This window comes from Rhinoraja longicauda, chromosome 1 (assembly GCF_053455715.1).
Source record: "Rhinoraja longicauda isolate Sanriku21f chromosome 1, sRhiLon1.1, whole genome shotgun sequence".
In the NCBI taxonomy this organism is placed as follows: Eukaryota; Metazoa; Chordata; class Chondrichthyes; order Rajiformes; family Arhynchobatidae; genus Rhinoraja; species Rhinoraja longicauda.
The window spans coordinates 17,911,082-17,933,019 of NC_135953.1; the positions used below are offsets into that span (position 1 = coordinate 17,911,082).

General features: G+C 44.2%; 1 protein-coding gene across 1 annotated transcript; it reads right to left on the reverse strand.

Moving 5' to 3' along the window:
• Positions 1-1,794: 1,794 nt before the first annotated feature.
• Positions 1,795-15,616, reverse strand: spon2b (spondin 2b, extracellular matrix protein). The gene is made up of 5 exons (XM_078409103.1): positions 15,424-15,616; positions 12,095-12,318; positions 11,402-11,593; positions 9,180-9,357; positions 1,795-1,973 (listed from the first exon to the last, which is right to left on the reverse strand). Exons 1-5 carry the CDS (start codon positions 15,614-15,616, stop codon positions 1,795-1,797), a joined length of 966 nt encoding a protein of 321 aa, XP_078265229.1.
• Positions 15,617-21,938: the final 6,322 nt, after the last annotated feature.

The window sequence follows — 21,938 nt, forward strand, 5'->3', positions numbered from 1 at the left end:
AAGAGACTACAGATGTCGGAATCTTGAGCTAAACATAAAGTGCTGGATTAACTCAATGGGTCAGGCAGCATCTGTGGAAGGAACAGATAGGTGGAGTTTTAGGACTGGACCTTCTGAGTTACTTCAGCACTTTATTTTCCTTAATTTTATTCTATGATTGTTCAATAAAGATGTATATATTCAGGGTGACTCTTCCAGATTTTCTTTCCCTTTTACTGCTACTTTTGATTTTAGCCCACAAACAATGCATTATAAACCAATAATTTTAATTCAAGTTTCTTTAGAAATGACCTCAAATCCTTTCACTTTCATTGCACTCCAAAGTGTCCATTCAACATATCACTCAAATCTATACATTTTAATCATTAGTTAATTGGTAAATTCCAGTGAGCATTTTTGGTTTGAGTGACCTGCTCATTGATTATAGGAATACTTAAATTGTTCATGTGTCAAGAATACATTTAGAAATTATCTTGTTATATACATATTGCCTTTTCTGGCTTCGGATTTTAGTTTATTCTCTGAAATGTTCAAAGCTGAAGCAATTGTATTACCAATGCAATCAATTTCAAATCCATATTCCAACTTTTGGTTGAAATTTGTAACTTTGGTTAATCTCATGCAAGGTTTGAAATGAACACTAGTACAACGTTTCAAGAGGCAACGTCTCCAGAAGACAAAGAATGAAAAGCCGAAAACGTCACATTTTCCTTCTCTCCAGGGATGCTGTCTGACCCGCTGAGTTACTCCATCTTTTTATGTCTATCTTCTAATGAAAACCAGGGTGGGTTAAACATCGCATTAAAATACATGAACCTTCTTAACTTGCAACAAAGATATTTACAAAGAGAAATGCTGGGTTGAAGCAGCCCATTAATTCAAGCACCATATTGATTTTTGTAAAATTTTGGTTGAACATCTAGGCAAAAGATAGAACTGGGCAAAGGGAAACTGCAATTTGTCGAAAAGTGCTTGTAGCTAATGCTTTCTCAGGGGGGAAGTTGTGCATGTGAATAATGTAATCACTCTTCATGAGTAATCAGGGAACTGTTATTTGTTAATGCTCAAGGTCTCCACATAGTATGTTGTTTGCCTTAGAAAAGTGATTGCAATCTCTTTAAGATCCACTCACTCATCCGGTAAATTTATGGAGCAGGATGGCTCTTAAATAAGAACACATGGGCAGAAGGCAAATTAACATTCCTGTTTTCTAATCAATTCCTTTGGTTATTATCTTAGAACTGTTAACTAGCTACTGCACACAGTACTGCCAGGTAATTAAATTCAGATTGTAAAATGAACATTATTAAACAGTCAGTCATCCATCACCTTGTATAAATACCATCACAGAGGAAGGAATTCATATATTGCCATCAACACCATAAAGCAGCATAGAACCCAGAAGTTCCTGTAAATTAAAATGGTGCACAGTATAAATAATGCAAGATCTGGTAGCGACTTCCAAGCTGCAGTCTAATCTATGAGATTACTCATGAGATTTGTGTACCGCTGTGTATCCATGACTACTGTTTTGAATTATGGCTTACACTAATTACTGATGATAAACAAGGTGGAGAGAAACTTAATTTTTCATTTCGTAGACGAACAAACTTGGCAGAATAAAAATAGGGTTAGTGTGGAAAAACTTTCAATGCAGATGGCGTTTAAAACCTGAAATTACTAACAATTAACTGAAATCATTGGTATTGTATGGGGATCCAATCTCTGATGAGATTCAGCCCTTAAAATCCAATAAAGGTTGACGATATCAATTGTCAACACTTGGTGGTGCTGTTACACACAGTTGTGCAGTACACATTGCTCCTCTTCCTCCAGCACTGGGCATGGGTCACCACTGTTGGCTGGTTTCAACCTGATGTAGCGGGTACGGTGCTTAATGCCCATCTCTGTGCATTTCCCCACGCACAAGCCCCAGGAGGACCAGTTGGAAACTTCACAATCCAGTGGGGTCTCTGGAATAAACATAGAAATCAGTTACAACTATTGTTTCTATGGTTTAATAATCTAAAAGCATGAACAATCAATGCAAGCTTTCTTTGAATCCTAACCATTACACCCTTATATAGTTTAGAGATACTGTGTGGAAACAGGCCTTTCGGCCCACCAAGTCCACGCTGACCATCGATCATCTGTTCCCTAGTTCGCTGATATCCCAAATTTGCATCCCACACACCAAGGGTAATTTACAGCAGCCAATTTATCTGCAAACCTGCATATCATTGGAATGTGTGAGGAAATTGGAGCACCTGGAGAAAACCCAAAAGGTTACATAGAGAACGTACAAACTCTGCACAGATGGCGCCCGTAGTCAGGCTCAAACCCGGGTCTCTGCCGTTCTACTGCCCAAACATTAGACACAAACAAAATAGTTGCCGCAATAGGAAATAGACACATAAAATGAAAAACACAACCAGTGTGTTAAATTGCTTATTAATTGATAAAATGACAATGATCAAATTCTATCCCTTCTCAGCAATTTACCAAAGTACAAGTTGTTTTATTTACTGCCAAAGGAAAAGGTCGGGAAAAGGAACAAGGACGACCGTTGGCTGAAAGCGAGCAAAGTGAGTGAGTGTTAATCGCCGGTAGAAAGGCAGTTTAAAAAGAGCACCAAAGGGTCGCTAGCAGTCAGTCAGGATAAGGTCAGGAAAGAAGGAGCAAGGACGACCGTTGGCTGAAAGCGAGCAAAGTAAGTGAGTGTTAATCGCTGGTAGAAAGGCAGTTTAAAAAGAGCGCCAAAGGGTCGCTTGCAGTCAGTCAATAAAGCACATACCTCCAAGCTTGTCAGGAAGGCAGGATAGAAGTGAGTGCGTGGATTGGCTGATCAATTAAATTGGAAGTTTGGCAAATTGGCCAATTAGGTAATTTAGAGACTGATATTAACAAGGCTTACACAAGGGGTGCAGCCCTGTCGAGGGAAGTGACCTGTGAGAAAACTGCGAGTCTTTGGCTGCGAGTCTTCAGCGAGGAGGCTGAGGCGAGGAGGTTACACTTGTTTTCGAGCCTGATTTGTTTTTAGACAATAAAGTAATGGCAGATAAGTTGGTGCAGTGTGTTTCCTGCAGGATGTGGGAAGGTAGGGACACCGCTGGAGCTTCTGGGAGCTACACCTACAAGAACTGTGTCCAGGTGCAGCTCCTGAATGAACGTGTGGCGGAGTTGGAGAAGCAGCTGGATGACCTCAGGGCCATCCGGGAATGCGAGAGTTTTCTGGACAGGACCTACTGTGAGGCTGTCACGCCAAGGGTCCAGCTCGAGCGAAGGTGGGAGACCGTTTCAGGGGCAAGTGAACGTAGACTCCAGGAGACCCCGGTGGCTGTACCTATTGCAAACAGGTACACCCTCTTGGGAGCTGTCGGGGCAGAAGATGCTCCCAGTCCGAGCGGCGGACTGGTTGGCGGCTCTAATCCAGGCAAGGAGACTCGACCGGGGAGGCCGAAGTTGGGAAGAGCCATAGTAGTGGGTGACTCCATTGTCCGAGGTACGGACAGTAGATTCTGTGGCCGCAGGCGGGACTTGAGGATGGTCTGTTGCCTCCCTGGTGCCAAGGTTCAAGACATCACGGACCGACTTCAGAACATCCTAGCGAGGGAAGGCGATCAACCAGAAGTAGTTGTGCATGTGGGCACGAATGACATCAGGAGGAAGAGGAAGGAGATACTGCAATGTGAGTTTAGAGAGTTAGGAAGAAGACTGAGAAGTAGGACGCTGAGGGTGGTTGTCTCTGGACTGCTACCTGTACCTCGTGCTGGTGAGGGCAGGAACAGAGAGATCGGGGATAGGAATGTATGGCTGAGGGGCTGGTGCAGGGAGCAGGGATTTAGATTTCTAGACCACTGGGATATTGTCTGGGGTAGGGGTGACCTGTACAAGAGGGACGGGTTGCACCTTAACAGCAGGGAAACCAACATTCTGGCAGGTAGGTTTGCTAGTGCTACACGTGTGGCTTTAAACTAAGTAGTGGGGGGGAGGGATTGACAAATTGGCAATATGAAGATGGAGTTAAAGGGGAAGCGAATACAGGAGAAAATGCAAAGGACTCTCAAATAAATGGGAAGGGAAGTTCTAGAAGGGATAAGAGAGTAAGGTCAGGGCCAATTGTGACCGGTGTGAGAGGGGAGGTGAATACCGAAATTAAATTGTTGTAATTAAATGCACGAAGTATAAAAAATAAAGTGGATGACTTGAGGCTCAGTTAGATATTGGCAAGTATGATGTTGTGGGAATCACTGAGACATGGCTACAAGAGAACCAGGGCTGGGAACTGAATATTCAGGGATACACAACATATAGAAAAGACAGACAGGTGGGCAGGGGGGGGGGGGGGGGGGGGTCGCTCTGATGGTGAGGAATGATATTCACTCCCTTGCAAGGGGTGACATAGAATCAGGAGATGTAGAATCAGTATGGATAGAAATGAGGAATTGTAAGGGTAAAAAGACCCTAATGGGAGTTATCTACAGGCCCCCAAACAGTAGCCTTGACATAGGGTGCAAGTTGAATCAGGTGCTAAAATTGGCATGTTGCAAATGTAATGCTATGGTAGTTATGGGAGATTTCAACATGCAGGTAGACTGGGAAAATCAGGTTGGTAATGGACCCCAGGAAAGAGAGTTTGTGGAGTGCCTCCGAGATGGATTCTTAGAACAGCTTGTACTGGAGCCTACCAGGGAGATGGCAATTCTGGATTTAGTGTTGTGTAATGAACCTGATCTGATAAGGGGACTAGAGGTAAAAGGGTCATTAGGATGTAGTGATCACAATATGATGTTTTACTCTACAAATTGAGAGCGAGAAGGGGAAAATCGGAAGTGTCAGTATTACAGTATAGCAAAGGGGATTACAGAGGCATGAGGCAGGAGCTGGCCAGAATTGACTGGAAGGAGGCCCTAGCAGGGAAGACGGTGGAACAGCAATGGCAGGTATTCCTGGGAATAATGCAGAAGTTGCAGGATCAATTTATCCCAAAGAGGAGGAAAGATTCTAAGGGGAGTAAGAGGCACCCGTGGCTGACGAGGGAAGTCAAGGGCAGCATAAAAATAAAAGAGAAGAAGTACAACAAAACAAAGAAGAGTGGGAAGCCAGAGGATTGGGACTCTTTTAAAGAGCAACAGAATATAACTAAAAAGGCAATACGGGGAGAAAAGATGAGGTATGAGGGTAAACTAGCCAATAATATAAAGGAGGATAGTAAAAGCTTTTTTAGGTATGTAAAGAGGAAAAAAATAGTCAAGGCAAATGTGGGTCCCTTGAAGACAGAAGCAGGGGAATTTATTATGCGGAACAAGGAAATGGCAGACGAGTTGAACCGGTACTTTGGATCTGTCTTCACTAAGGAAGATACAAGCAATCTCCCAGATGTTCTAGTGGCAAGAGATCCTAGGGTGACAGAGGAACTGAAGGAAATCCACTTTAGGCAGGAAATGCTGTTGGATAGACTGATGGGACTGAAGGCTGATAAATCCCCAGGGCCTGATGGTCTGCATCCCAGGGTACTTTAGGAGGTGGCGCTAGAAATTGTGGACGCATTGGTGATCATTTTCCAATGTTCCATAGATTCAGGATCAGTTACTGTGGATTGGAGGGTAGCTAATGTTGTCCCACTTTTTAAGAAAGGAGGGAGAGAGAAAACGGGAAATTATAGACCCGTTAGTCTTACATCAGTGGTGGGGAAGATGCTGGAGTCAATTATAAAAGACAAAATTGCGGAGCATTTGGATAGTAGTAACAGGATCGTTCCGAGTCAGCATGGATTTCCGAAGGGGAAATCATGCTTGACTAATATTCTGGAATTCTTTGCGGATGTAATTGACAGGGGAGAGCCGGTAGATGTGGTGTACCTCGACTTTCAGAAAGCCTTTGACAAGGTTCCACATAGGAGATTAGTGGGCAAAATTAGAGCACATGGTATTGGAGGTAGGGTACTGACATGGATAGAAAATTGGTTGACAGACAGAAAGCAAAGTGGGGATAAATGGGTCCCTTTCAAAATGGCAGGCAGTAACTAGTGGGGTACCGCAAGGTTCGGTGCTGGGACCGCAGCTATTTACAATATACATTAATGACTTGGATGAAGGGATTAAAAGTACCATTAGCAAATTTGCAGATGATACAAAGCTGGGTGGTAGTGTGAACTGTGAGGAAGATGCTATGAGGTTGCAGGGTTACTTGGAAAGGTTGTGTGAGAGGGCGAACGCATGGCAGATGCAGTTTCATGTGGATAAGCGTGAGGTTATCCACTTTGGTGGTAAGAATAGGAAGGCAGAGTATTATCTGAATGGTGTCAAGTTAGGAAAAGGGGACGTACAACGAGATTTGGGTGTCCTACTGCATCAGTCACTGAAAGGAAGCATGCAGGTACAGCAGGCAGTGAAGAGAGCCAATGGAATGTTGGCCTTCATAACAAGAGGAGTTGAGTAGAGGAGCAAAGAGGTCCTTCTGCAGTTGTACAGGGCCCTAGTGAGACCGCACCTGGAGTACTGTGTGCAGTTTTGGTCTCCAAATTTGAGGAAGGATATTCTTGCTATTGAGGGCGTGCAGCATAGGTTTACTAGTTCAATTCCCGGAATGGCGGGACTGTCATATGTTGAAAGACTAGAGCGACTAGGCTTGTATACACTGGAATTTAGAAGGATGAGAGGGGATCTTATCAAAACGTATAAGATTATTAAGGGGTTGGACACGTTAGAGGCAGGAAACATGTTCCCAATGTTGGGGGAGTCCAGAACAAGGGGCCACAGTTTAAGAAGGTAGGCCATTTAGAACGGAGATGAGGAAAAACTTTTTCAGTCAGAGTTGTGAATCTGTGGAATTCTCTGCCTCAGAAGGCAGTGGAGGCCAATTCTCTGAATGCATTCAAGAGAGAGCTGGATAGAGCTCTTAAGGATAGCGGAGTCAGGGGGTATGGGGAGAAGGCAGGAACGGGGTACTGATTGAGAATGATCAGCCATGATCACATTGAATGGCGGTGCTGGCTCGAAGGGCCGAATGGCCTACTCCTGCACCTATTGTCTATTGTCTAAAAAGCCTTTCAAAACCATCGATTTTCTCACAACAGGACTCCATGAACAAGAAAATAATTGATATTTACACAATTGATTGATATGGCTTAATAATTGATATGGCTTACACAATGTTGGGTGTGTAGCACCTAAGCATGATTATCATGATGAGCATAACATGATTAACTGCCCACACTCCCATAGCTATCTAGACTTCTTTCCATCCTGCTTCCTGTAAAGTCGCTATCCCCTACCCCCAATTCCTCCGTCTATGCCACATCTGCGCCCAGGATGAGGTTTTCCATACCAGGGCATCGGAGATGTCCTCATTCTTTCGGAAACGGGGGTTCCCCTCGTCCATTATCGATGAGACTCTCACTAGGGTCTCCTCGATATCCCACAGCTCCGCTCTTGCTCCCCCTCCCCCCATTCGTAACAAGGACAGACTCCCCCTTGTCCTCACCTTCCACCCCATCAGCCGTCACATACAGCATATAATCCTCCAACATTTCGCCACCTCCAACGGGATCCCACTACTGGCCACATCTTCCCATCTGCACCCCTTTCTGCTTTCCGCAGAGACCATTCCCTCCGCAACTCCCTGGTCAACTCGTCCCTTCCCATCCAAACCACCCCTTCCCCAGGTACTTTCCCCTGCAACCACATGAGATGCCACACCTGTCTCTTTACCTCCCCCCTCGACTCCATCCAAAGACCCCAACAGTCTTTTCAGGTGAGGCAAAGGTTCACTTGCACCTCCTCCAACCTCATCTACTGTATCCGCTGTTCCAGGTGTCAACCGCTTGACATCGATGAGACCAAGCACAAGCTCGGTGATTGTTTCGCTGAACACCTACCCTCAGTCTGCCTTAATCGACCTGATCTCCCGGTTACTCAGCACTTCAACTCCTCCTCCCATTCCCAATCTGACCTTTCTGTCCTGGGCCTCCTCCATTGTCAGTGAGGCCTAGCGCAAATTGGAGGAACAGCACCTCATATATTTCTCTTGGGTAGCTTACACCCCAGCGGCATGAACATTGACTTCCCCAATTTCAAACAGCCCTTGCTTTCCCTCTCTCGGAGAAAAAGCACGCAGGTCACAGGGAGAACGTACAAACTCTGTACAGACAAGCACCCGTGGTCAGGATCGAACCTGGGTCTCTGGCGCTATAAGATAGCAACTCTACCACTGCACCACTGTGCCCGCCGTCGTGTAGATGGGACATGTTGATCGGTGTGGGCAAGTTGGGCCAAAGGGCCTGTTTCCACACTATATAACTCTAGAAATACCCCTTAGAACTCCTTCCTCTTGCCTTATACCTACATCTTCTTGTTTTTAATGCCCCTACCACGGGGAAAAAAGAGGGGAGGCACAATTCTATCTATGTCCCTCATAATTTTATAAGCCAATGGAAGTAGTTTGACATTGACTAACATATTACTGCTATTGAACGTGCTGAGACCTTCAAATAGTGATTGGCTTTATAATCACTAAGCACAGTTCTTTATTGGAACAGCACACAGCAGGGAGCAATGAGGCACTTATCTGAAAAAGCATTCCCATTTCTACATGCAAAGTTGACTCCTTAATGAGTACAGATATAGTCTTCCAAAAAACAAAGAGATGAATTCTGGGGCTAATCTCGTGATAGCACAGATAGCAAATCAGCAGTTAATGACAGTGTGCAATGTACAAATATTTAAAAGAGTCCATGATTTAAGAAATCAATTGACAGCCTGATAGGTGAAATGATCTTTTCTCCTTCCAAATTTTCATGCATTGACTTGATTAGATAAATATCTAGCTAAAACAAATTCTAAAATGGTACAGTGTAGTTGTCGAATTAATTGAAATAAACTTGGCAACTATGACTGGAAACTGAAACCACAGTTAAAGCTTAAATAAATCCTAGAATGATGCAGCCCAAGAGGAAGTCATCCAGCCCTCTGCTTGTTTCAGCCCTTTGAATGAAGCCTCCTAATTATTCACTCTCTGGGTATATAATTTTGCTGGATGTGAATAACATGGACAAGGAAAGACATGGATAAAAAAAAAATTTGCAATGTGTGCTAGAGCCAATCTCGTGCACGCAGATAACAGATCAGGAGATAATTATTTCCTACTTATATTTGCATTAAGAGCACTTTATAACATACCTGAGACAGAGTCATCTATTGCATTTCCCATGGGCAAAAGGTTGGACTGAACTGTTGAAATGCCAATTAACTGGCTATCCTTCAGCCTCGTCAGTGTTACTCTTGCAATTGCAGGCAGTTGCTTCAGTCTGGGATAGAAGAAAGAGTTTGCAGGGTGCCTTGGTGAACTCGACGTAATCTAAATGATGGAAACACATTCAACAAGTGCGTACAAAGCTATTGGCAATAATACATCTGTCACTCAATCACTAAAATGTTGACACAGATACATAGGGGACAATTAATGTACAAAATATTTCTGAAATCATGGATATTTATTTAAATTATTTCATTTTGACATGTTCATGTGTAAAAGTATAAAGAAACAATACAATACAATATATCTTTATTGTCATTGTACAGGGGTACAATGAGATTGGGAATGCACCTCCCATACGATGCAATAAATTAATTAGCTAGTCAGTATTCATTTATACAACCCAATGAAACAAATTAGAACAGTTTTAAACAGAATAAAGTGCAGTAGATCTGTGCCGGTTCACTGTGCGACATTGGATGTCAGGTAATTATAAAATAATAGATCATTTATTTAAGTAATATATACATTCGAAAACATGATCCTGAATCAACCCATTCATAAACAAATTAGTGGTCAGACGGAATGGTGCTATATTCTGATATAAATGGACAATTTCAAGATAGTAAGTGTAAAACAAAAGCAAGATAGTCATATAACATGGAAACAGGCATTTCGGCCACCATGCTGACCAAGATGCCCCATCTACATGTCCCACCTACCCACATTTGGCCCATATCCCTCTGAACCTTTTCTATCCATGTACCTGTCCAAATGTCTTTAAAATGCTGTTATAGTACCATCCTCCACTATCTCCTCTGGCAGTGCGTTCCGTATACCACCATCGTCTGTATGAAAAAATTACCCTTCAGATTCCTATCTATTCCTCTAATGATCTTCTACACCTCTGCAAGATCACCCCTCAACTTCCTGCGCTCCAAGGAATACGTCCTAACCTGCCCAAGCTCTCCCTATAGCTCAGGCCCTCAAGTCCTGGCAACATCCTCGTAAATCTTCTCTGCACTCTTTCCAGCTTAACGCCATCCTTCCAATAGTAGGGTGACCTACTTAATTTGTTTGGAAACTCTCCTCGTGTCGGAGTATAGACCTGTGAATACACATTGGATCTTGCTGACTATGGTAGTGACCCTATAGAATGCATTCTGGAGGTATATGAAAACAAAAAAAACTCTAAATGCTAGAAATCCAAAACAAAGCCAGAAAATGCTGTAAACAAAGCAGGTGAGGTTGGATCAGTAGTTAAGTTAAGAGATGCAGTGTGGAAACAAGCCCTTCGGCCCACCGAGTCCACGCCAACCAGCGATCCCGTACACTAACACTATCCGACACACTGGGGACAATCTACAAATTTTATTGAAGCCAATTAACCTACAAACCTATATGTCTTTGGAGTGTGGGAGGAAACCGGAGTACCCGGAGAAAACCCACGTGGTCACAAGGAGAATGTGCAAACTCCGTACGGACAGCACCTGTGGTCAGGATCGAACCCTGCTCCCCGGCACTGTAAGGCAACAACTCTACCGCTGCGCAAACCGTGTTACCCTTCAAAAAGGGCAGGTGGGACCTGAAGATGGGGCATCTAGGTCAGCATGAGTAGAAAAAAGAAGCAGTTAATGCTTCAGATCGGAGGCCCTTAGTTGTGACTTAGTTTCTCTTTCTGCTGCCCTGAAGAGTGTCTCCACCATGTTCTGCTTTTATGTCCCTCAGATGTACTCTGACTTTCATCTCCTGGAATCCAGTACAGTCCCACAATTACCCACTAGCTCAGCGCCTCGGAGGACTGTTCTGCGATGGGGAGCAGTGCCACTCACATCTACTGACTTTCAGAGCCACAATGTTGCCTCAATCGGATATCCTCAATGATATCCATGACTACAGATGCATCGGTGTTGAGCTCAATGCTGTCATCAACACATGTGGCACTCCAACCAAGCTGGACCCTTCAAATACCACAGCAACTAATGTGTACATTGGTAAGGTTGGAAACCATATGATTTGTACAATATCATATCCACCAAGCCATTTGGATATACAGGGAGTTATTGGGAAATTAACTTTTTTGACACCATACTGGAAGGATTTCCATGGCTGTACTTTGCATGGACGCTTTCCATTGTTCTGTTACCTCAGTGATTGTGTCTTGGGGAATAGTGGCAAAATTTGGAGAAGAGAACGTGAAGCCACTGTCTGTTCCAGCATCGTAAGGAAACAGATCTACAGAGACTTGCTCCTTCCAAGTGTCTCCTTCACACAGATCGAAACTGTCACTCCCTACAAACCAGTCTGGACTTGGCACAATGCGAGCGACGAATGACATCTGCAAATAAGCACAAGGAACTTGGTTAATCTTTTTACTATAATGCGTGCCAAAATGTTCTGCGATGATCTCACCCTATGTCAATAGAATGAAGGTACAAGTATTTCTATGGGATTTTTGTTTAGTAGGTTCCCTTTCAGTCATTAGGATGGGCAGTAAAGTACAGGTGAAATCTGTGTTTAGTTTAGTGATACATCGTGGAAACAGGCCCTTCGCCCTGCCGAATCCTCACCGACCAGCGATTCCCGTGCACTCGAACTATCCTACACACTGGGGACAATTCACGATTTTTACCAACTGCTAATTAGTCTACAAACCTGTACATATAAGGCAGCAACTTTACCACTTTGCCACCACTAGTTGGTTTTAATATTGGCATGGATATAATCCTAAAGTTCATCCAAATGAATGAGTTGGTTGCTTGGGAAAAAGTTTGTAAATTATCCAGTTTAAATTACAAGAGAAGAGAAGGTTGATTGACACAGATAAGTAAATACTTACCAGAGAATGTCTGGCATGCACCTCAAATTCAGTCGAAGTCTGTTCCACACCATTCGGGATAGCTGGTGTTGAGAAAACGCCATAGACACTTTGGATTTTCTCGCCCGACGCTTCAACCTCTCGCATTAATGTCCAGGCCTCACTTTTCTCCACAAACTCCCGCACTCCGTTACTGGCATATTCACCCACCCTCCACATGTGGTAGTCACTGCTGTGGCTGACGACTGCATAAAGATCACAAACGTTGCTCAAGAACATTTATTTTAGGATTTCTCATGCAAATCAAACATAAAACATCTAAAGAAAAACGTGTCCAATTACCAGAATCCAGAAAAACAATTCTACTGTACATTAAGGAGAGTCCCCATTACTGCACCACTATCAGTACATTACAGGAAGCCATTTGGCTCCATGCAAAAGCAATTCAGTTATTCCTGCTTCCCCCAAAGCTGCTCCTTTCCCATCAAGAAATTCATTGCCACAGACGGCTGTGGAGGCCAAGTCAATGGATATTTATTAAGGCAGAGATTGACAGATTCTTGATTAGTACAGATGTCAAGAGTTATGGGGAGAAGGCAGAAGAAGTTGATTGTGAGGGAAAGATAGATTAGCCATGATGGAATAGCGGAGTGGACTTAATGGGTAGAATAGTCCAGTTCTACTCTTATAACATTAATTATTCATCTGGCCCCATTTCTGAGCACTATAATTAAATCCACTGCATCCCCGACACTGCATTCTAGATCCTAACCACTGACTGCATAAAACAGTTTTTCTCATTATGTCCGATTCTTTTGCCAATCAGGTCATTCTGTACCCACTAATTCTTGACCTTGGAAACGGTTTTTGTCATTTTGGATAGGGGTTGAATGTCGACAGGACAACTTACTTTACTCTCCCAAGTAGTAGCCATTGCTTTTTTTTTAGCATCCATCCAAGAGCAGGCAGAAGTTCAAAAGATATAATGTCCAATCATGCAGGACTCCTTCATTGAATTGTCAACCCAGAATGTGAGCTCCGGTCTTTGAGATTGGCATGACATGAGTATTATCTTTTTGCCATTACCGATCCTGAAATATCATTCCATCACATGATAACATCTTCTGCATAAATATTATTTAATTCGAGGAACAAGATGAGAAGTTTTTTTACACAGAGAGCTGTGAGTCGTACGAATTATTAATTCTAGACATTGTGAATGCTCAGATAGTGAACATATTTAAGACAATGATCAGTAATCTTTTTGAATGCTAACATAAGGGCGGCACGGTGACACAGCGGTAGAGTTGCTGCCTTACTGCGCCAGAGACACAGGTCCGAATCCTGACAACGGGTGCTGTCTGTACGGAGTTTGTATGTTCTCCCCGTGACATGCATGGGTTTTCTTCGGGAGCTCCGGATTCCTCTCACACTCCGAAGATGTACAGGATTGTAAGTTAATTGGCTTGGTGAAAATTGTAAATTACCCCTGGTGTGTGCAGGATAGTGTTAATGTACAGGGATCGCTGGTCACCGTGGACTCAGTGGGCCGAAGGGCCTGTTTCCATGCTGTATGACTCTAGTGCAAAGTGGATGCCATTATTTGGTCTCCTGAGTTCCCACCTTCCCTCAAGTTAATTCATTTTAATCCATGTGCAAGCATCAGACACATCACAACATCTTGCTCAAGCGTTGAAGAGACGTGTAGGAAAAAAAAACTGCAGACGCTGGTTTAAAATCGAGGTAGACACAAAATGCTGGAGTAACTCAGCGGATCAGGCAGCATCTCAGGAGAGAAGGAATGGGTGATGGTTCGGGTCAAGACCTTTCTTCAGTCTGAAGAAGGGTCTCGACCCGAAACGTCACCGATTCCTTCTCTCCAGAGATGCTGCCTGATCCGCTGAGTTACTCCAGCATGTTGTGTGTACCTTAAAGCGCTGAAGACCTGTGCTACAAAACTAGCAATGGCTTGGATTGTCTATGCCCCTTACACTTTCTATGAATTATGACTTGCACTTTCATATACTTTATGATTTCTATGCGCCTTACACTTACAGACTTCTAACCAACGATGTGAAGGATGGTGGAGGATCTCATTGAAACCTACGGAATAACGAAAGGCCTGGATAGAATTGACATGGATACAATGTTTCCAGTAGTGGGAAAATCTAGGACCATAAGGCACAGCCTCAGAATAAAAGGATGTACCTTTAGAAAGGAGATGAGGAATTTCATTGGCCAAACGATGGCGAATCTGTGGAATTCATTGCCACAAATGGATGTGAAGGCCAAGACATTGGGTATTTTTAAGATGGGGATGGATAGGTTCTTGATTAGGAAGGATGTCAAAGGTTACAGGGAGAATGGGGTTGAGAGAGAAAAATAGATCAGCTATGATTGAATGGCAGAGTCAACTCGATGGGCTGAATGGCCAAGTTTTATTCCTATGTCTTATGCTCTTATATGGAAATGTTATTATGTACTCCCCAACCATCAGCACAATGGGATTATGTTTCCTGGGACTACAACGATTCAAGGTGAATAGTCACAACGTTCAGCATGCAGGAGGGTCGGAGAAAATTATTGCAATGCCCATATACTGCAAATTAAAAATAGGGAAGGAAATGGTGATGGTAAAAATCCCACCAGGGGGCAGTGCTATCCATAGTTTCAACAGAAGATAGACACAAAAAGCTGGAGTAACTCAGCGGGACAGGCACCATCTCTGGAGAGAAGGAATGGGTGACGTTTCTGGGACGAGTCTTCTTCAGACATAGTTTTAACAGTCGACTGAAAACGGCTTGAACTGGGAAGAAACAGTTTCCATTGTAACCAAAATAGACAAGTTATTGTTTCCACTTTGTAACTCATTGTTAGACGCAGTCAAGACGATCAGAGACATTCTGGCATACGTGATCGTATTTTACCACAAACAAGCTCGACCCCGATTAACTGAAGTTAGACACAGAAAGCTGGAGACAGCATCTTTGGAGAAAAGGAATAGGTGAAGCTTCGGGTCAAGACCCTTCAGCCTGAGAGTCAGGGGGGAAGTAAACGAGAGATATAAACTGTGATATAGAAAGATGTAGAACAAATGAATGAAAGATATGCAAAAAGTAACGATAATCAAGGAAAGGCGGTGCTCACAATGGTCCAATGGTGGCTGTGGGCTAGGTGTTATAAGTTTGGTTCAATTAAACCAAGCCAGTGTGAGATAGAAGATGGACACAAAATGCTAGAGTAACTCAGCGGGACAGGAAGCATCTCTGGAGAGAAGGAATGGGACCACAAAATGATGGAGTGACTCAGTGTGAGAGGACGCTTTTGTAGGGGCGGGTAAGCACACTCACCGATCAGCGGGGACCACTGCGCCGGAGGCCGGTAGAGCGGGTACTGTTTGGGGAAGGCAGTGCGGCTCCACTTGCCCGAGAAGATGAGGCTGTACTTGGCGCGGCCCTTCGCCGTACACAGAGGCTCCCCGTCCACACCGCAGCCCAGCACCGCCACACAGAGCGCACACAAAACTTCCCAAACTTTGCACATCGTGTTATCTTGTTTCTGCAGGAGATGTTTAGGTACTGCGGTTTAAAAACAAAACGAGATCGACATGAATGTATCTTATTGAAAGAACGTTTCACTCTATTGGCTTTTATTTACAACCATTGAAAAATAAATTACATTTTACTGGTTAAAACGTGTTTGCATTTACACACAAAAGCCGATGGTTATCTCATTGGAAACTTTGCATTCGCAATTTATTTAGGCTGGTGTTAATTAAGTGGAGCCAAATGCAAAGAAGCGAGGGGGACCTTTTTTTTGTAAATAGTGACATCGGCATTTATTGTTCTGCGTAAATAATGGAAAAGCAGAAGTGATGCAAAGCAGAAAATGTGATAGATGCGTGCAGCTCTGCAAACCTCGTCGTGTCGCTCGCTGCACCGTATACTCACTGAATGAGGAGCTTTAGTGGAGTCTGCTCACTGCCAACGTTTGCAGGTGTTCGGTCAGGCTGCGGCGGGACCTCTGCAGAAACCGACAGTAACTGCCTGGTATTTATGCTTCCACCGAACCCTCGTTATTCAAACAATTATTGTAACCTTTCGACCTCGCATTTGAGGGTGTGCGCGGCGCGTTGACATGAAAAGGATTATTTATTTATTTATTTCTCTCTATAATGTCTAAAACACCCTTGCGGGTGATAGGTTTAAAAATGAGAGTGTAAAACATAAATCAACATACTGCAATAGATCATCTTCCACTCTAGGGCAGTTTGTTACCGCCTTCGATCTGACATGGTTCTGTTGTAACACGATTCTAGCGAACTGTCTCTGCCTTTTATGTAGCTTAATGAGTTCCACAGTTCTACCAGTTGAATGTGACAGGGAACGATGTGTACTTTTTTGTTTTTAAAAATCATGCTTATCAGGTACATGTATTGGAAGGATTTTAGTGGGAAATGGACCAGACACAGGCAAATGGGACTAGATGAGGCATCTTAGTTGGCATGGACCAATTGGGCCGAAGGGCCTGTTTTCGTTCTGAACGCTGAAATAATTGGATGTAACGTTAATTCCATATTATTGATTCATTGGACGATACAGCAAGGAAACGAGCCCTTTGGCCCAGCGTGTTCACGCCGGCCATCGTTCACCTAAAGCCAAAGAGCCATAAAGCGTGGAAACAGGCTCTTCAGCCCAACTTGCCCATACCGACCAACATATCAAATCTACATTAGTTCCACCTGCCTGCGTTTGGCCCATATCCCTCTAAACATGTCCTATACCGTACCTGTCTAATTGGTTCTTAAAGGTTTCATTAGTACCTGCCTCAACTACCTCCTCTGGCAGTTCGTTCCATACACCCATCATCCTTTGTATGAAAAAGTTACCCTTCACATTCCTATTAAATCTACCAGTTGAATGTTACAGGGAACTTAGTTTTTTTTAATGTTCCGTTCAATAGACAATAGACAACAGGTGCAGGCCCTTCGAATGGTTCAGGTACGGTTAGATGCTCAGGTGAGACATCTTGTTCGGCATGGACGTGTTGGATTGAAGGGCCTGTTTCTGTGCTGTATGACTCTATGATCCTAAAACTGCAACAACTAAAATAATTGGATGTAACATAAATTCCGTACAATTGATTATTGGAAGATACAGCAGGGAAACAGGCCCTTCGGCCCACCGAGTCCACGGCGACCAATAGTTAACACGAGTTCTATGTTATTGCATCCACTCCCTGTACACCAGGGGTAATTTACAGATGCCTACGAACCCGGACGTCCTTAGGATGTGGGAGGAACCCGGAGCACTCGGAGGAAACCCACACGGTCACACGGAGAACGTGCAAACTCCATACGGACAATCTGAAAAAAACGTTATTCCTTTGGGCTGCTGGGTCTGAATTTGTGAACTGTGCCATTAATATTCTTTTTAAATAGATATTTGGTAGCAGGAACGCCTTCGCTTGCGGCATCCAATTAATTATTCTAGGTCGTTGTACCGTATTGACATTAGTCTGTGGAAACGGGGTAAATATGTTGAGAAATGTTGGCGCAGAACAAGTAAATAGATTTACTGGTGTAGGAAGGAATTGCAGATGCTGGTTTACACCGAAGATAGACACAAGATGCTGGAGTAACTCATCGGATCAGGCAGCATCTCTGTGTTGAAGGAATGGGTGACGTTCGCGTTGAGACCTTTCTGCATTCAAGAGAGAGCTAGATAGAGTTCTTAAGGATAGCGGAGTCAGGGGGTATGGTGAGAAGGCAGGAACGGGGTACTGATTGAGAATGGTCAGCCATGATCACATTGAATGGCGGTGCTAGCTCGAAGGGCTCCTCCTGCACCTATTGTCTATTGTCAGACTGAGAGTCAGGGGAGAGGGGAAGGACAGAGAGTTGAAAAGAGATACTGCCTGGCCCGCTGAGTTATTCCACCATTTTGTGTCGGTCTAACAGATTTATTGGTATCTGCGGGATGTATATGTTTAACGTCTCATCCGCCAAGCTCCCATTTATAATGTTGTCATCCCCCCCCCCCCCCCCAGATGGCATCTGTGGATGAAATGGACCGACGACGTATCGAAAACACGAGGAACTGCATGTACAGGTAGATAGACACAAAATGCTGGAGTAACTCAGCGGGTCAGGCAGCATCTCTGGAGAGAGAAGGAATGGGTGACGTTTCGGGTCGAGACCCTTCTTCAGACTGAAGAACTGTTCCTTCTCTCCAGAGATGCTGCCTGACCCGCTGAGTTACTCCAGCATTTTGTGACTACCTTCGATCTAAACCAGCATCTGCAGTTTTCTTTCCCATGCGTATACAGGAGTCTTCCTTAAAAATACAAAAATGCTGGAGCAATTCAGCGGGTCACACGGCATCTCTGGAGTACATGGGTAGGTGACGTCTCAGGTCGGGACCCTTCCTCAGACTGAAACAATGGATTATCTCTCTCTCTCTCTCCACAAATGTTGTATGACCTACTGAATATCACCAGCATCATTTCAAAATTCAGGATTACTGCCCCCACCCCCACCCCCACCCCCACCCCCACCCATTCCCCTCCACTGGCAACGCAGAAGTCCTACTGTTTTAAGGATAAGGGGGGAGTCTTTTAGGACCGAGATGAGATGAGATGAGAAAGTTTTTTTCACACAGAGAGTGGTGAATCTGTGGAATTCTCTGCCGCAGAAGGTAGTTGAGGCCAGTTCATTGGCTATATTTAAGAGGGAGTTAGACGTGGCCCTTGTGGCTAAAGGGATCAGGGGGTATGGAGAGAAGGCAGGTACGGGATACTGAGTTGGATGATCAGCCATGATCATATTGAATGGCGGGTGCAGGCTCGAAGGGCCGAATGGCCTACTCCTGCACCTATTTTCTATGTTTCTATGGAAGGAACTGCAGGTGCTGGTTTACCGATGATAGTCACAAAATGCTGGAGAAACGTCACCCATTCCTTCTTTCCAGGGATGCTGCCTGTCCCGCTGAGTTACTCCAGCATTTTGTGTCTTGTCTACAGTGGTCCTCAGATAAGACTAACTGTAGAACTTTTACTAAACACCGAAACGTCGCCTGTCCGTTGCCTGACCCGCCGAGTTCATCCAGCACTTTGCGTTGTGTTTGCAGAACCTTTAACACAGACTTATCCGAGACAATTAACTGCGCGGCGAGAAATAGTCTGGAACAGCGCGGCTATCTGGCGCTGCCGCCGCATGAGGCCGTTCGCCAGCCAAACCTCGGCGGAACTTTTAATTTATTCTGTGCAAACTTTCAGTGTGAGGAGCACCGCTGGAAAATCTGCTTGAGGTCGCCTGGCCCTTTAACCTGATTGTAAATCTTTGCCTGTTCTCCGATTTCGCAGATCAACCCCAGTAGCCCTGTGTGTAAGAAGGAACTGCAAGAAGTTGCTGATTTAAAATGCTGGTGTAACTCAGCAACTGGTCGACACAAAATGCTGGTGTAACTCAGCGGGACAGGCAGGCAGCATCTCTGGAGAGAAGGAATGGGTCGAGACCCTTCTTCAGACTGGAGTCTGTCTGGTGTCTTCTCAGTCTGAAGAAGGGGGTCTCGACCCGAAAGTTCGCCCATTCCATCTCTCCGGAGATGCTGCCTGACCTGCTGAGTTACTCCAGCGTTTTGTGTCTAAACCCAGTAGCCTCGTCGGACGTTATACATTACATTTACACCAACCCCAGGAAACTCTTCGGGCGAATTAAACTCTTGGAAAGAAGCCACCGTGCCACCTGCCATAAAATTATTGTTTATAATCACTGTTTTTGTTTCCCCCCAGACGCTCCACACACGATGAATCTCACACATAGCCCAAGAAAACAATCCTCAAGTTAATGTCCTTCTGAGAATATGTTAGCTGTAATTTCAAACCGATATATGTATCTCAATATTGGAAGGCAAATATACATCGCGGACCGAATTTAAGAAAAAAATAAAGGCGATGAGTGTGAGTTGTTAACATTTAAACATTTGCTCTTAGTTTTTTTGCGTTGCAGACGGCTGATCGTCGTTCCAATGGAGACACAAGAGTCTGAAGTCACTGGAGCCCAGAGCAAAAATCAATGTGGAGGAACTCAGCAGACCGGGCAGCACCTGGGGAGGGAAATGGACAGTCGACGTTTCGGGTTGGAACTCTTGATCTAGACTAGGTCAAGTCTAGAGGACGGGTGTGGACTCGAAAAGTTTCCCTCCACAGACGCTGCCTGGCCCGCTGAGTTCCTCCAGCACTTTGTTTTGTTTTTTTAATTTTGCTCCCATCATTGTAAACCAAGCTTGCAGCAAGTTGGCTATTCCCAAATCAGTTTCACCTTCTTGGTTGCTTTGAGTTGAGAATATGGCAGATATGAGCAAGATATGTTCACTCACCTCCCACATCCAACTTAACACCTAAAAGGGGCATAATTTGCTGGCTGCTTTTATAAAACAGTATCTGGATAGTTCAACAGGAGAAGGGAGTAGACTGGGCACTGTGTTGGGAAATGAGCCACGCCAGGTGACTGGTGTTTCAGTGGAAGAGCATTTTGGGGATAGTGATCACAACTCCATTTGTTTTTGAATGACAAATAAATTCAATTCAAATAATACTGCTAGACTGGGCATGCATGGATCTTGAGGGAAGGTACTAAATTGGAATAAGGCAAATTACAATGTTATTACGGAGGAGTACATTGGTAGCAGTTGTTCTTGAGTAAGTCCACATCTGACATGTGGGAGTGGTTTAAAGGCCAATTGATCAAAGTTCAGATTGACTTGTTCGACTAAGGAGGAAGGATAAGGATAGCAAAGTAAGAAGTTAAATGTAAATGGAATATATACAGTTAATGGCAAGACCCTCAACAGCATTGATGTACAGAGGGGTCATGGAATCCAAGTCCATAACTCTCTGAAAATGGCAACACAAGTAGATAGATGACATGCTTGCTTTCATTGGTCAGCACATAGAGGTTTAGAGTCAGGAATTCACGATCCAATTTTATAGGACTTTGGTTAGGCCACAACTGGAGCATTGCATGCATTTCTTGTCGCCCCATTACAGGAAGGATGTGTAGGCTCTGTAGGGGAGCCAGAGGTTTACTAGAATGATGCCTGGCTTAGGGAGTATCAGCTATTGGACGAGATTGTACAGATTTGGATTGTTTTCCCTGGAACGCCAGAGATTGAGGGAAGATATGATAGATGGAGGTATATAAAATTATGAGAAGCATGCATATGGTAGACAGTCAGGGATGAGCATATCGAATACTAGAGGACATAGCTTTAAGGTGAAAGGGGCAAAGTTTAAAGAAGAATGTGCAGAGCAAGTTTTTTTACATAGATGGCAGTGTGCCTGGAATGCACAGCCGGGAGTTGGTGGAGGCAGATAGAACAATGGCATTAAAGAGGCTTTTAGTTAAGCACATGGATATGCAGGGAATAGAGTGATATAGAACATGTGCAAGCTGATGAGATTAGTTTATCTTGGCATTATGTTCGGCAGAGATATTGTGGGCTCAAAATGGCCTGTCCCTGTGCTGTACTCATCATATCATATCATATCATATATATACAGCCGGAAACAGGCCTTTTCGGCCCACCAAGTCCGTGCCGCCCAACGATCCCCGTACATTAACACTATCCTACACCCACTAGGGACAATTTTTTTTTTTTACATTTACCCAGCCAATTAACCTACATACCTGTACGTCTTTGGAGTGTGGGAGGAAACCGAAGATCTCGGAGAAAACCCACGCAGGTCACGGGGAGAACGTACAAACTCCTTACAGTGCAGCACCCGTAGTCAGGATCGAACCTGAGTCTCCGGCACTGCATTCGCTGTAAAGCAGCAACTCTACCGCTGCGCTACCGTGCCGTAC

What these genes read in the sequence shown, in the direction of transcription:
- spon2b (XM_078409103.1), bottom strand. Translation starts at nt 15,616, where the DNA reads ATGTGCAAAGTTTGGGAAGTTTTGTGTGCGCTCTGTGTGGCGGTGCTG. An exon ending in GCAGTGGTCCCCGCTGATCG is followed by an intron (nt 12,319 to 15,423) that starts GTGAGTGTGCTT and finishes ATCTTTATGCAG; the next exon opens with TCGTCAGCCACAGCAGTGAC. An exon ending in CCCAAGACACAATCACTGAG is followed by an intron (nt 9,358 to 11,401) that starts GTAACAGAACAA and finishes TCCATCATTTAG; the next exon opens with ATTACGTCGAGTTCACCAAG.